The sequence below is a fragment of the Rutilus rutilus genome (genome assembly GCF_951802725.1).
Source record: "Rutilus rutilus genome assembly, chromosome: 24".
Taxonomy (NCBI): Eukaryota; Metazoa; Chordata; class Actinopteri; order Cypriniformes; family Leuciscidae; genus Rutilus; species Rutilus rutilus.
Window position 1 is genome coordinate 817,501 of NC_140228.1, and position 16,436 is coordinate 833,936.

The following is a 16,436-nucleotide window of genomic DNA, read 5'->3' on the forward strand; positions in this document are numbered from 1 at the left end:
GATAGATAGATAGATAGATAGATAGACAGACAGAGAGATAGATAGATAGATAGATAGATAGATAGATAGATAGATAGACAGACAGACAGACAGACAGACAGACAGATAGATGGATAGACAAATAGACAGATAGATAGACAGACAGATAGATAGATAGATAGATAGATAGACAGACAGATAGATAGATAGATAGATAGATAGATAGATAGATAGATAGATAGATAGATAGATTGATAAGTAGACAGACAGACAGACAGACAGACAGACAGACAGACAGACATAGACAGACAGATAGATAGATAGACAGAGATAGATAGACAGATAGATAGATAGACAGATAGATAGATAGACAGATAGATAGACAGATAGATAAGTAGACAGACAGATAGACAGATAGATAGATAGATAGATAGATAGATAGATAGATAGATAGATAGATAGATAGATAGATAGATAGACAGACAAATAGATAGATAGACAGACAGACAGACAGACAGACAGATAGATAGATAGACAGACAAATAGATAGACAGACAGACAGACAGACAGACAGATAGATAGATAGATAGATAGATAGATAGATAGATAGATAGATAGATAGACAGACAGACAGACAGACAGACAGACAGACAGATAGATAGACAGACAGACAGACAGACAGACAGACAGACAGACAGACAGACAGACATTGCGAACTACACAGTTGTCCACGTCTGTCGCCTTGGTTACTATCAGAGGGCTCTGGTTGCTATGGCAGTACGAGCGGAAACCAGGGACAACGCGGATATGAAGACATTAACGGCGGCAAAACGGAAATAAAGAAACGGTCCGTGTCTTCGAATTAAAGTACACATTTCTCCTGGTTTGAAAGTTGTTGGAAACAGTCGGGATGATGTAAGTACACAACTAAAAAAATATATAACATAGATATAGTGATTTTTGCTATTTTTAAAGCAAAAAAAGTTACATATTGTGCCTTTAAAACACAAACATGATGAAGAACAGTCCAAGCTGATAAAAAAATCTGTTCTAAAAACGTTTTGTTAGCGTTCCCATTAAGTTGAGATAAAAACATTATTTCTGGATGTTCTCTGAATATTCAAAACACGTTTTGAAAATGCTAAAAAAAAGAAATGCTTTTCCAAAAACGAACATTCCATTTTATCGTTCCTCAATCACCATGGCAACGTTACTTTTAAATGAACATTCCAAAATGTTCAAAAAACAGTTTTTTTCTGAACATTCCGAAAACTTCTAGAAACAGTTAAAAAAACGTTTTCACAACATTTCAGGAAAAAACATTCCATAAATACCGTTTTTGTGCTAACGTTTAGAGAACATTATTAAAGACCAGAAATTTGTCCATTGACCCTAGTGTCTGTGATACTGTGCTTGCTCAGACGCTGGTGTGTGTGTGTGTGTGTGTGTGTGTGTGTGTGTGTGAATCTCCTCAGCTCAGCGGAGTACACCAGTCAACACAGCGACAGTCAATGTAAATGGCACTAGACCAACAGGTAGAGACGTTTCTCTGTATCAAACCCTCAGAACGAGACGCTTGTAGACACAGACGACGCTCCGTCTGCTTGTTTGATCACGCGTGTGTGTGTTTGATCTCCCGTGATCACGCGTGTGTGTGTGTTTGCATGCGCTGACGGGCTTGTGCTTCAGAGGCTGTGATGATCTTGCACATGCTCTGGCTGCGTCCATCCATCCAATCAACTCATAGACACCTTACATCATCTCTTTTGTAAACATGTAAAAATAAAAAATAAAGACTTTGCAAAGTTTTAGATGTTAAAAGGGCCAAAACCATTTCATTTATTTTCCCTGAGCTGTACTTACAGTAGATTCAACTTTATTGTCATTGTGCAAACTATAAGACCTGTGCTTAAGGAAATGCTCTATAGTCCCACTGTAGTTGAAAAAGATTTTTATTAAAGTGCTGTTAAAATGCCACTAAAATTCAAGAAATGAGGGCAAAATTGCGGCTAAATGTTTTTTTGTCTAATATTTATATCAAATGATGTAGTCTAGCAGTATCACACAAGCAAGAGTGACTTTTGCCCAAATATCTGCATGATTGCAAATGTGATACTGATTTTATACAACAGTTCAATAAACAATAAGTTACATTTTAGAAACATTATTGTCTGTTTTATATTTATAAAAATAGTTCCGAACAAACAAAGCCACAGCAGAATCGCTGAGTCTCCGAGCGACACACGGCGGTGTTTCATTACTGGATCTGAATCTGCAGTGACTCTAACGAGTCGAGTGAGTCACTGATTCAGTGAATCATTCATTAAGATGGTCACTTGTTCCTGAATGAATCAGCCGTTTGAATGAATTGGTTGAATGAATGATTCAATGACTCACTCATTTAGACAGTGACTTGCCGCAAGATACTGGCGGTTTAAGTTTCATATTTAGTGGATCATTTCTTTTCTGAGTGGCATTAAACAGTCAGAATGCCGCATTGGAGCCTTAAAAGTTTATGTGTAATAAATTCTATGTTGAATCAGTATTTATTTCTAAATCTACATTTTTGTAGTATATTCAGTGCTTTTCTCATCTAACACAATGATGACTTTACATGAGCTTTTGTATGTAATTTATCAGACAAAATTGATGTGAATAATTTGTGATTAATTCGATTAATGAATCATGCAATTTAATTAGATTTCAATTTTTAATAACTTGACAGCCCTTGATTCTTTTTACAAACTTTCTCTGGGGAGCCAAAAGTGGTTCTTCTGTGGCATGGCTGCGAATAACCCCGTTCAGAACCTTTATTTCTAAGAGTGTATTAAAGGCATTAATAATGATAAAGGATAACATAATTCTGCAGTCTTAATTCAGTAATATAATGCAGTCAGTGTTCAGTCTTACTGTTGTAGTGAACGCAGATGCAGGACTGAATCTCTCTCTCTCTGTGTCTGTGTGTGTGTGTGTGTGTGTGTGTGTGTGTGTGTGTGTGTAGAGATGGGCACAGCGTTGTACGGCACCGCTAAAGGCATGGCCATGAGTGACCTCATCACCACAGTGACGCCGGAGAAGAAAGCGGAGGAGACGCGTGAGGAAGAGTGTGTGTGTGTGGAGAGTGTTGTCGTGTTGGAGGAAGAGGACGAAACCACGAAGAACACGGATCTCTCGCTGCCCAGCCCACAGACTCCTGCTCGCCTGGACACACGGGTACGAAACACTTCATTCTTCATCTTAACCACAAACCAGGTGTTTAATCCAAACCTCATCATCCTCATTAACAGCTCATAACACACAGATGAAGATGTGTTCTCGTGCTTTTGATCTAAGGGCTACAAATATACACTAGTGTTCAAAAGATGAAGGATGCGTGACAGAGTGACAGAAACAACATGTTACAGTGTAAACGCTGTTCTTTTGAAGATTCTGTTTCCAACACTGATAATAATCATAAATGAGCATCAAATCATCATATTAGAGTGATTTCTGAAGGATCATGTGACACTGAAGACTGGAGTAATGATGCTGAAAATTCAGCTTTGATCACAGGAATAAATTACACTTTACTGTATATTCCCATGGAAAACAGCTGTAATAATATTTCACATTTTTTCAGTATTTTTGGTCAAATAAACGCAGCCTTGAGCAGAAGAGACTCTTTCAAACACGTTTAAAACTTTTGAATGATCGTGTAAATTGTGCATTCAGAGCATCGTGACGCGTCTCATCACATGTTCCTACACTAGTGTTTAAAGAATCCCATGATGCACCTGATGAATGTCCAACATGAGTCTTCATCACTACATTATTACTCTAACATGTGGCGAATGAGTCGCTGTGTTAGTGTTCCCTACCGCCTGTGTTACGGCATCAGCTAATGTCCGTCTCGTGTTTGACTGTTCATTCACTGATGGAGGAGATGGAGTGATTATAAACCTTCACCTCGTTCTCTCGCTCTGCTTCTCTCTCTGTTCACGCTTTCACGGGATCACAGACTGACTTCACAGACACTGCTGTAGACGGAGATCTGACGGCCACCGAGGTTTGTGTCCACGCCGTTTCTCATCTGATCCCAGTTCAGAATCAACAGCACATATTAATAATGACGGACGTTATTCCTGACGTCAGAGATGGACACATGATGTCATTCACTTCAGGCTCAAGGGCAAGATCCTCCGGATGACAGAAATATGTGTTAAAAAAACTTTATTTTTGAATGTTGGAAATGTCTAGTTTTTTAAATGTTTAAGGCGAGACACTACAGGTGAATAGGGTCATTTTTTTAACGAGCAGATATCACCATGAAACTTTCCCAGTTGATTACCTACATTAAGATGAGAAAAATATGTATTACAAGTTTTCTGTAATTTAATGTTTAAATATGCAAATCGGGCAATATCTAATTAAATATGCGCTAATTTGCCTATATTTAAAAAAACGAAATCCGAGTATTGGATAAAGCCAGGTTAAAAATGATTTTTTCATTGTGTTCACATATTAGATGGGAAAAAATGACAGGGATTTATGGATATCTACTTCTGTTATCCTGTAAATCTGAATATACTGTCAATAGGCTTAAAAAAATGATTTTCGCCATGTTTTTTGGAATAAAATGTTATATAAATCAGGCTAGGAATAATATATTTACAAATCCCTCTGTAAATGTCTTCATAATATAACTAGGTACAAGACTGGAGAGTGTGGTGTGTATCGGTGCTGCTGAAGTGGAGATTTCAGAGAGAAAAGTCTTTAAAGATTTATCATCAGCCAATGAGATTGCGCATTCAGCCCTTTTACTTTCACGATTGGTTGCTGATAAAAAGGAAATGACCATATTTGGATCCGACAGCATTGTACAGGAGAGAGAGAGCTTTCCAGCGGTGTGTGTGATGACAGGAGCAGACAGAGATCGCGGAGCAGCGGGTTCATTAAGAACGACAACTTTTGTTGAATTTCTGAGAAATCTACAGACGCAAACAGACACAGTGTGTAAAATAAAGACCTAAATGTGTATTTCTGACTTTTTTTCACCACAAGTCTGAAAGAAGACGTGTTATTGAAGACAAATATCCAAAAATCTATCAGTAAAAAAAGGCTGTGTCTCGCCTTAAAAGATTTGTTTTGGTTATGCGCACTTTAAGGAAACATTCCATTGCATCGTTCTTCAAACATTATGGAATGTTACTTTTGAATGTTCTCGGAAACAAGTTGTTACATTTAAAAAATGTTACATGAATGTCCAACAGGAAAAAAAAACATTCCATCAACGATGTATAAATAATGTTTTTGTGCAAGAACATTATTTAAGGTCAGATAACTTTGAACAAACGTTCTGTTAACGTTACTGGAAGAACGTTTGTTCATAACTTTACCTGGACGTTGTTAAAACTGTTGATATGTGATACGAGAGAGCAGGATTCATATGAACTGCACATATTAATAATGACAGATGTGCAAGGCTTGTGCGTGGCAGAAAAACAAGTATGCAATGAAAGATTGCTGTAATTAGATTGCTAATTAAGATACGGCAGGGTTGTTGATGTTCTTATTAAACTTTAATCTGATAATGGCCAATAATCATAATTGTTCTTGTAGAGATGGAAACATTAAGCCCGTTGTGTTAATGAGTTTGACTCCCAAACCGTCTCTTTCTCTGATGTGTTTTCGTTATGTCATCATATCACATGCTTTTTGTGTCTTTTGTGCAGTCGGATCAGGAGGACGAATCTGAAGCGAAGACACTGGTAAGATTTGACCATCTAAATATTAAAACATCTTACAAGAACAAACTATTTCAGTTTTCCTCTAGTTTTATTCTTTGTGTTACTTGCTGTTTCTTTGTCATTATTTGTGAAAATTGTTTCAAAGTAAATCCTACCGCAGATTTTTTTAAAGTGTGGTTCTGTCTTCTGATTGGTCGATCCAGTGGTGATCTAGTACCGGTATTTCTAAACATTCTCATTACGTTTTTAAATGTAAGTCCTGGAAAACCCTTGAAAACAGCCATTTTTATGAAGAAGTATTTAAGAAAGCGCTTGAATTATTGAAAGATTATTGGGAAATTTATTTAAAATGTTACTGATAAAACAATTTTTTCACACAAAATTAAAGCTGCAGCTCGTCTGATATAGATATACATATAGAGGCATTTCGCATGGCTATGAGTGTGATATTGCTCATATAAATATCCAAGTATATGATGCAGCTTTTAATCTTCAAGTCAATCATGGCAGAAAAAAATCTGATTTAATAAGGAAAGCGATATCTTTGTCATAGAATCCTTTCAATGGTTAAAGTTACCGCAGTCACTGCATCTGCTATACTTTATTTCTACCATTTTAGTTTAATTTTATTTATCTATTTACCTTTTTTAGAATTTAAAAGATAATAAAGAAAGATACTGTTTGATAAATGGCATCTCTGATTGTATGTAGTCCTTGAAAAAAACTAAAAAGTAGTGCTTGAAAAGTCCTGGAATTTTAGTGTCTGTACGAACCCTGTCATCATATAGTGTATATCACTGCAAAAAGTGCTGATCTTCCTCAGTGTTTTGTCTTATTTTCCTCTACAGATATCTAAACATTCTTACGTCACAATTAGAACGTTATTTCAAATGCTTCCAATAATGTTAGTACAACATTCTCTCACAATGTAACATTCTTTGAACGTTTATTTGTAACATTCCAAGAATGACATCATGAGGACATTCCGAAAATGTTGCGTTAAGGACATTTCTGTCAGCATTATGAGAACATTCCAGCAATATTATAAGCATGTTCTGAAAATGTTCTGAGAATGTTGATCAAGGTGTATAGATTTTAATTAAAGAACATTGTATCTTAACGTACGTAATCTTCATGAACATTCCCTGTTAGATGGGTTGTGGCTGTAATGAATGAATGGATGAATCTGTTTCCCTTCAGCCCAGTTTCATAAGGCGCATTAAAGGAGAGAATGTGTTTGTCAGACACAGTGCGCTGATGTTAGAGGTTGGTAAAGCATCACATGGACCTGTTTTAATTGGACGCTTCAGTTACTGCCACTAATGTTTGTTTGCAGGCCGGTTTTACTCACTGGAAATTAACTTTAAGCCTTTTAGTTGAGCAAACGTGTGTGTGTGTGTGTGTGTGTGTGTGTGTGTGTGTGTGTGTGTGTGTGTGTGTGTGTGTGTGTGTGTGTGTGTGTGTGTGTGTCATCAGTGCTGTGTGTGTTTGCAGTGCATGTGGCAGATCTAACATGTATCTGTTTGAATGGGGGAAGCAAAACGTAAGAAAATAGAATTAAAGACTGGTTGTAATGTTTTGTTTTGCGTGTGTGAAGGTTTGTGATGTTCCTCCTCTAGTCCTCAGATGGTTAAAGCTGAAATACGGATGAATCTCTCTGGGTTTCTTCAGGAAATCGAGCATACGCCCAACGAGCTGGTGAAGCATCAGACGAACATCAGCGAGCTGAAGAGGACGTTCCTGGAGGGAGGAGCGGATCGGACAGGCCTGACCGAGTGGGAGAAGCGCCTGTCCTCGTCTCCGCTCCGATCGCCTCGTCTGGATGAAGCTCCCATGATCGAGCCGCTTGTGCCGGACGAGGTGAGATCAGCAGTGTTGGAAAAGTAATGTGTTACAATATTGCGTTACTCCCTTAAAAGTAACTAATTGCGTTACTTAGTTACTTTTTTAGAATAGTAATGCGTTACAATATTGCGTTACTCCCTTAAAAAGTAACTAATTGCGTTACTTAGATACTTTTTTAGAACAGTAATGCGTTACAATATTGCGTTACTCCCTTAAAAGTAACTAATTGCGTTATTTAGTTACTTTTTTAGAAAAGTAATGCGTTACAATATTGCATTACTCCCTTAAAAAGTAAACTAATTGCGTTACTTAGTTAAAAAGTAATGCGTTACGTTACTTTTGCGTTACTTTATTTCCACCTGGGCTGGGCTAGGTATTTAGTTATTGGAGGTTTGCATAGTATTCTGATTCTGCATTTCACAGATTTTATTCATTTTGAGGAATATTGAATCTTTTTTTTGTGTGCAAGTGAGATGAGTAAATGCTCATATTTAGTCTAGAGCTACAATAACCATCATGTTCACACACAACGCCTCTGCACTTCGATTTGTCTCAACATGAGGACAGGAGAGCTGTCAGTCAATAAATGGAAAAACAAAGTAACTAGTGTTACTTATTTGAAAAAGTAACTCAGATATTTTGTTGTACATTTTAAAAGTAATGCATTACTTTACTAGTTACTTGAAAAAGTAATCTGATTACGTAACTCAAGTTACTTGTAATGAGTTATTCCCAACACTGGAGATCAGCCGGTGTTTTGTGTGGAAAACTGCTGTAATTACGGATGTTTGTTAAGAGATGATGTTCATGGATCTGAATAGAGCAGCTTTAAACGAGAGTGACAGACGATTTGTCGTTGACAGAAAGTCTCTAATTGATTTTGTTTTTGTGGCCGCAGTAAAATCCGAGTTCATCCGCTGGAGTGTTTTCATGGATCCAGCGTTTATCTGCACTAAGCAGTTCAGACCAGGGAAAATCATTATGTGCTTCTTACATAAACCCAAACAGCATCTGCAGAGGTCCTGTTCTCAATCGTAATCAGTGTTTTTCTGTAGAAATATCTTGACATCCTTCTGAATTATACATTTACTGTATATACACTTAAGAAGAAGAATTTTCATCATGCTTGTTTGCAGAGAATGTATCAATGTACTTATTGAGTCATAAAGTTATATATCACTATAAATCTATCTATCTATCTATCTATCTATCTATCTATCTATCTATCTATCTATCTATCTATCTATCTATCTATCTATCCATCCATCTATCCATCTATCTATCTGTCTGTCTGTCTGTTTATCAAATCTGTCATTAAACAGGATTCTTATGCTGGGAAGAAAGTCTTGTGTTGTCTGGAAAGATCTAGTCTTAAAGCTTATTGATCTCTGCTGTATCATTTATGAATCCTTTTGGTTTCTTTTCCTTGAGGTCAAACAGGAAGTGGCGGTGGAGGTCAAACAGGAAGTGGCGGTGGAGGTCAAACAGGAAGTGGCGGTGGACACACAGGAAGTGGTGGAGGACCTACAGGAAGTGGCGGCAGCATCGCTGGAGACGCAAGACGATCTGAACGACAGGAAGGTTGATGTGGTGAGTGATTCATTCATCCGATTCTCTCCGATCTCTTCATCAGACGTTCATGATCATAATGAATGGTGTGTCGTTGTGTGCGTTCGTTTGTCCAGCGTGTCTCAGGCGTGACTAACGCTGCTGTTACTCAAGCTAACATGATCTTTGTGTGTTACATGTAGGAGTCTGACGGGTGGGTCATTATAAACAAGGTTCCTCCGTTTGAACCAGATAAAGTTCCAGGAACGGTTTCTCAAATGATACCAGAAAAGGTACAAGAAAAAGCCGTTGAGTTTCCTCCAAAGAAAATGGCTCCAAAAGTACCGGAAAAGGTTTCTATGATAGTACAAGAACAAGTTCCTCTAATAGTACCAGAAACAGAAGAGGTTCCTCCAAAGAAAATGGCTCCAAAAGTACCAGAAAAAGTTTCTATGATAGTACAAGAACAAGTTTCTTCAATAGTACCAGAAACAGAAAAGGCTCCTCCAAAGAAAATGGCTCCAAAAGTACCAGAAAAAGTTTCTATGATAGTACAAGAACAAGTTCCTTCAATTGTACCAGAAACAGAAAAGGCTCCTCCAAAGAAAATGGCTCCAAAAGTACCAGAAAAAGTTTCTACAATAATACAAGAACAAGTTCCTTCAATTGGACCAGAAACAGAAGAGGTTCCTCTAAAAATAGCGGAAAAAATTCCTCCGAAAGTACCAGAAAAGTTTTCTACGATAGCAAAAGAGAAGTTTCCCGAAGAAGTTCCTCCTAAAGCACCACCCAAAATCCCCCCGAAGGTTCCGGCGAAGAAACACACCGCCAGCTACAGATTCATAGCCGCAACGAGCACCGTATCGACCGGCGATCCTCCAGAAGACAAACCCAGCAAAGTTCAAGAAGCTTCCGAGCAGTTTTCCGACTCGACTTCCAAACCCTCCATCAAGGTGATTCCCGTGCCGGTGGAGTTTCAGAGCGTCACCGTGAGGAAGGTCGGAGAAGCCGAGGATCCCGGAGAAGCTTTGCTCAGATTTCCGGCACTGCCATATCTCGCCAAAACCTCCCCGACAGCCAGAGTGGTACGATATATCGTCCTCGGCCTGGCTTCTCAAACACAGACCAGAGATGGGCACTCGAGTTAGAGACTCGCACTCGAGTCGCATTTTAATAGACGTCAGACTCGACTCAGACTCGACCTGAAATGACTTCAGATTTGACTCAGACTCGATCTGAAATGACTCCAGACTTGACTCGGACTCGTGACATAAGACTCCACACTTGACTCAGACTCCAGTGATAAAGACTTGAGACTTGACTCAGACTCCAGTGATAAAGCCTTGAGACTTGACTCGGACTCCAGTGATAAAGACTTCAAACTTGACTCGGACTCCAGTGATAAAGACTCCAGACTTCAGACTTGAATCGGACTCCAGTGATAAAGACTCCAGACTTGACTAGGACTCGACCCGAAATGACTCCAGACTTCAGACTTGACTCGGACCCGACCCGAATTGACTTCAGACTTGACTCGGACTCGACCTGAAATAACTTCAGACTTGACTAGGACTCGACCCGAAGTGACTTCAGATTTGACTCAGACTCGATCTGAAATGACTCCAGACTTGACTCGGACTCGACCCGAAATGACTTCAGATTTGACTCGGACTCGTGACATAAGACTCCACACTTGACTCAGACTCCAGTGATAAAGACTTGAGACTTACATTTACATTTACATTTATTCATTTAGCTGACGCTTTTATCCAAAGCGACTTACAATTGCTATATATGTCAGAGGTCGCACGCCTCTGGAGCAACTAGGGGTTAAGTGTCTTGCTCAGGGACACATTGGTGTCTCACAGTGGATTCGAACCCGGGTCTCTCACACCAAAGGCATGTGTCTTATCCATTGCGCCACACCACCCCGGTGTGGCGAGACTTGACTCAGACTCCAGTGATAAAGACTTGAGACTTGACTCAGACTCCAGTGATAAAGACTTGAGACTTGACTCGGACTCCAGTGATAAAGACTCCAGACTGCAGACTTGAATCAGACTCCAGTGATAAAGACTCCAGACTTGACTAGGACTCGACCCGAAATGACTCCAGACTTCAGACTTGACTAGGACTCGACCTGAAATTACTTCAGACTTGACTCGGACTCGACCTGAAATGACTTCAGACTTGATTTGGACTCGACCTGAAATGACTTCAGACTTGACTAGGACTCGACCTGAAATGACTTCAGATTTGACTCGGAGTTGTGACAAAAGACTTGAGACTTGACTCAGACTCCAGTGATAAAGACTTCAGACTTGACTCGGACTTGTGACAAAAGACTCCAGACTTCAGACTTGACTCGGACTCCAGTGATAAAGACTCCAGACTTGACTCGGACTCCAGTGATAAAGACTCCAGACTTGACTCGGACTCCAGTGATAAAGACTTGAGACTTGACTCGGACTCGTGACAAAAGACTCCAGACTTCAGACTTAAGTGATAAAGACTGGACTCCAGTGAGTCCAGTACTCCATAAAGACTCCAGTGATAAAGACTCCAGACTTGACTCGGACTCGTGACAAAAGACTCCAGACTTCAGACTTGACTCAGACTTGTGACAAAAGACTCCAGACTTCAGACTTGACTCGGACTCCAGTGATAAAGACTCCAGACTTGACTTGAACTTGTGACAAAAGACTCCAGACTTCAGACTTGACTCGGACTCGTGACAAAAGACTCCACACTTGACTCAGTGTCTTGACTCAGTGATAAAGACTTGAGACTTGACTCAGACTCCAGTGATAAAGACTGGACTCCAGTGAGTCCAGTGAGCCCAGTACTCCATAAAGACTCCAGTGATAAAGACTCCAGACTTGACTCGGACTCGTGACAAAAGACTCCAGACTTCAGACTTGACTCGGACTCCAGTGATAAAGACTTCAGACTTGACTCGGACTCCAGTGATAAAGACTCCAGACTTGGCTCGGACTCCAGTAATAAAGACTCCAGACTTGACTTGGACTCCAGTGATAAAGACTTAAGACTTGACTCTGACTCGTGACAAAAGACTCCAGACTTCAGACTTAAGTGATAAAGACTGGACTCCAGTGAGTCCAGTACTCCATAAAGACTCCAGTGATAAAGACTCCAGACTTGACTCGGACTCCAGTGATAAAGACTCCAGACTTGACTCGGACTCCAGTGATAAAGACTTCAGACTTGACTCGGACTCCAGATGAAAGACTTGTGAACATCTCTGACACAGACTATCTCAGAAGCCAGAGCTTCTCAAACACTCTTGATTTGTGTTGTTGTTTTGGGCTGCCGTTTGACACAAATCCCTCCGGCTGGAATTTGCTGTCGCATTCTTTATTCCTTCTTTTCTTAGAGCAGGAACCTTGTTTCCTTCATCCACTTTTATTTCTCCCTTTATTTTCGGGATTGCCGTTGCTTTGCTTTTAGTCACGACTGAAGGAACGGCTGCATCTTTGTTTTGCACTCTGGCTGTTGCTGGAAATGTGGGTTTTATTCATAAGAGAGTCACAGCTAACAGAGAACGTTCTGGCAAAGTTATGAACAAACGTTATCTGTGTTCGGTTGCATCAACTGCTTAGACTAGTCTTAAAAGTTAGTCACCTACATTTTTTCTTCAAGACTGGTCATAACTTTTTAAAAAGTCATTTACATAAGATGGTAGATCGGTCTAATTTGAATTGGAAAAGTTAGATTGATTACCCATTGGTTAACTGCAAGTTGGTCAAACTAGTTCTTAAGACACAGTCTTAACATAGTTGCTAAGTTTATGCAACTGGCCCCCGGTCTTTAAGAATGTTCTCCAAACGTTAGAACAAAAACATGCATTAATCATGGAACGTTTTGCTGAAACATTTCAGTTGGAAGTTTTTGAATGTAACTGATTGTTTTAGAATGTTCATTCAAAAGTAACATTCCTTAATGTTTGAAGAATGTTACAATTGAATGTTTCCTTAACGTTCACATAACCTGCTTTTAAAACATTTAAAAAGCTGAATGTTCAGAACATGTTTCTGTTATCTGTGTGATCTTCATCGATCATGAGTGAAACGGCTGCTGAAGGTCTTCATTGTACACGAATGTGTGTTTTCATTCATCTTAATAACTGTGGAACTTATGCATCTTCTACTAACTTTGGTCAGTGTGTTAAAGATTGTTTTATAATCCTCATCATCAGAAATGCTGTTTACCAATGCAAACATTTAATTTAGTCAGTTGTTTGATTATTCATTAGGGGCCAAGTCTGTAAAAACGCTGAAGTTTTGCTGCAGTGTCTTTGGTGATGACGCCACCTGCTGGCCAAATATCATCATAACACTGGAATAACTTCACTGCAAAAGTTCTTTTTTGTCTTTTCCAGTACAAATATCTAAACATTTACTCTTCCTTGAGAAGCGAAATGAATGGAAAATGGAGTGAGTGTAAAACAAGAAAAAAGAATCTACTTAATTCAAAGGGAAAACAAACTTTTTTTCTGACCCACCAACAAATATTTGTTCTTTGCTGTATTAAAAAAAAAAAAAAAAATCTACGTTTATAGTGTTAAAGTTATTACCGGATGTTTGCAAAATACTTTTATCTCTTCTCCATTTTCATTTTTTTTTTTTTTAGTGTTGATTTTACTCTTTCTTAAAGTCTACAATCTAAGATTGAAAATCAGCTCCGATTTTCAGACCAAGACTAATGAAACACTACGAGGTTTTATTCCTGCAGAACTTTAGGGAATTGACACAAACCTCTGTAGGTGTGATTGTCCCTCAGCATCAGTGTGTTAGCAGCGCCACCTACTGGCAAAACATTATAAATAACATTACTACTTATCATAACCATAACATCTGCCCTGACCAAATGAATCTGCTCGACCACCGTTTGCATGCTTGGCTCAGAATCTGCATGCATTTTTATTCCTAATTATCTTATTCTTTGCACAATGCATATGCAGTGCAGCCTTATGAAAAAACCCTAAACGACAGACCCTTCACTCTCCTCAAATACCCAGAATGCTCTTGTGCGTGTGCGATCTGAACTCATCATGCATGTGTGTGTGTGTGCTTTAACGCTGTGTGTCTCTCTGTGTTCAGCCGAAGCCCAGTTTTGATGAGATGTCTCCTGAGCTCACGGCGCTCTTGCAGTCGACTCGCAGCTGGACTCCGCCTTCGTCTGCGCTCGCTTTACACAAGGTCTAGACTTCACATTAACACACACTGAGATCAGCCGCTCTGAGCCTGTGTTGGTGTGTTTAACTGCACGTGATAAATGCACAGATTAAGGCCATTTATCCGTCGGTCTCCGTCAGACATGACGTCATTTCAGCCCATCTCTCTCTCATCTCTCTTCGGGGTCATTGGTTAAAGACACGATTCCTGCGTTTGTTAGATTGAATCGCAGCGAAAAGCAGATTCTCGAGGTTTAGATCAATATTTATTATGGAAAGCACTTTACAAATATAAATTGAACTGACCTGTTGCATGCGAGCAGAGTTGTGATTGTTAACTAAAACTACTAAAAGCGTCTTCGGTCATTTAAATAAATCTGAAGTAAAATCAAATATAAATATTAGGGTTAAAGTAGTAAAATTACTGTAACTAAACCTGAAATAAAAAGCTAAATAAAATATTTATTTTTATTTAAGTTATATTTGTATTATTTATTTATTTCCAGTTAATTATTTTAGTGCTTCAGCTTAAACTTATTTCAGATTATTGCCAAGGCAACATAGTTTAGGAAATTCAAACTGAAATAAAAAGCTAATAAATAAAATAAGCTAAATTATAATAATAAAATGAAAAAAGCACACAAAACAATATTAATAAATAATAATTAAGTATTATAAGTAATACTGTAATGTTAATTAATTATATTAATAATTATAAATAATACAATAATTAGTATTAATAAATACTATAACATATTATAGAATTTATTAGCACTAATGATCTTATTATTTAACAAATTAGAAAAATTAAATAATGTATATTAACAAATAAATAATATGATCATATTAATTAATTATATTAATTATTATTAATGATAAGATAATTAATATTAATAAATACAGTAGTATATTATAAAATGTATTAGTATTAATTGTCTTATTATTTAACAAACTATAAAATAACACAATAATTTATATTAATAAATAATAATTATATATATATATATATAAAATATGAATAAATAATAATATATTATAGTATTTATTTATTAATGTTATAAACTAATTATTTATAATAATAATAATAATATTTATTTAAAGGTTTTTATTTTATTTTCAGTTTTAGTAATTTTGTGTTGTGCTTTTGTCGTTTTATTAGTTAGTCCTGCATTTCTGTTAAACGAGCCGATCACCTTATCGGTAAAGAGTTTGATTTGAGCTAAAGAATCACAATTGATTGACATGTTATTGAAACATGAGCTCGATCAATAGTTCTGTAGATGATACTTTTTTGTCCAATCACAGATGTTATATTTTCTGTGTGTTTCTCATGTGTCACTGCATCTCTTCCAGCCGTCGGAGAGTCCGGAGCGGCATCGGGGACAAGACGACGAGGACCAGCCGTCGGCCGAGCCTCAGGTACCCGAACCTCCAGGGGTGCCCTGGGAGCCTGATGTGTGTGTTCAGCAGTCGGAGCCTGATGTGTGTGTTCAGCAGTCGGAGCCTGATGTGTGTGTTCAGCGCTCGGAGCCTGATGTGTGTGTTCAGCACTCGGAGCCTGATGTGTGTGTTCAGCAGTCGGAGCCTGATGTGTGTGTTCAGGCGTTGAGCTCTGAGCGAGTCCTGGACGAGTCTGATGATGATGATGACACCAGTGACTCCAGCAGTGTAAACTCGGCTAACCTCGACGGGCCGCTCACACACATGTCTCACACACACGTTTCCCCCAGTGACAGCGAGTCTGGAGGCGAGAGCTTCTCTCTGTCCACCGATGATGATGATGATGATGATGAAGATGAAGATGAAGATCGGTCCCCCAACATGAGCCCGAGGGGTGGGGAGGTAGAACTGACGCCCAGTTTAGAGGTGACCTATGACCCCCACGACCCCGACAGATTCACCCCAATCCTGAAATCCCCCCGACATCCAGTGACTGTGTGTCTGTGATGATTCTCAGACCGCCAGCGAGCTTTTATGAGAGAGCTTCAGTGTTCACGAGAGCTCTGAGATCTCTAGACGCTGCTTTAGTGAAGCTTGTGTTCAGTCTGTTCTCTCCCAGAACACCTCGCTCCTCCCTGCCTTCTTCCCAGTGTTTGTTTCCATGAGGGAATCTCATTTAAATAGTGCTGGAGTTAGTTACCCAG

General features: G+C 38.7%; 1 protein-coding gene across 11 annotated transcripts in view; it reads left to right on the top strand.

The window, feature by feature from the left end:
- The window catches only part of epb41l3a (erythrocyte membrane protein band 4.1-like 3a), a 56,398-nt gene that overhangs the window by 33,366 nt on the left and 6,596 nt on the right, over positions 1-16,436 (top strand). For 4 of the 11 annotated variants that reach the window (XM_084399392.1, XM_084399383.1, XM_084399390.1 and 1 more), the window contains 7 exons: positions 2,981-3,192; positions 3,977-4,024; positions 5,691-5,726; positions 7,377-7,565; positions 8,982-9,140; positions 14,219-14,317; positions 15,646-16,158. In XM_084399392.1, coding sequence (XP_084255518.1) covers positions 2,981-3,192; positions 3,977-4,024; positions 5,691-5,726; positions 7,377-7,565; positions 8,982-9,140; positions 14,219-14,317; positions 15,646-16,158 — 1,256 coding nt within the window. Of the gene's footprint in view, positions 1-1,454; positions 1,515-2,980; positions 3,193-3,976; positions 4,025-5,690; positions 5,727-6,905; positions 6,972-7,376; positions 7,566-8,981; positions 9,141-9,301; positions 10,184-14,218; positions 14,318-15,645; positions 16,159-16,436 lie in introns of all 11 variants that reach the window. The other 7 variants (XM_084399389.1, XM_084399388.1, XM_084399387.1 and 4 more) reach the window with 4 other exon arrangements.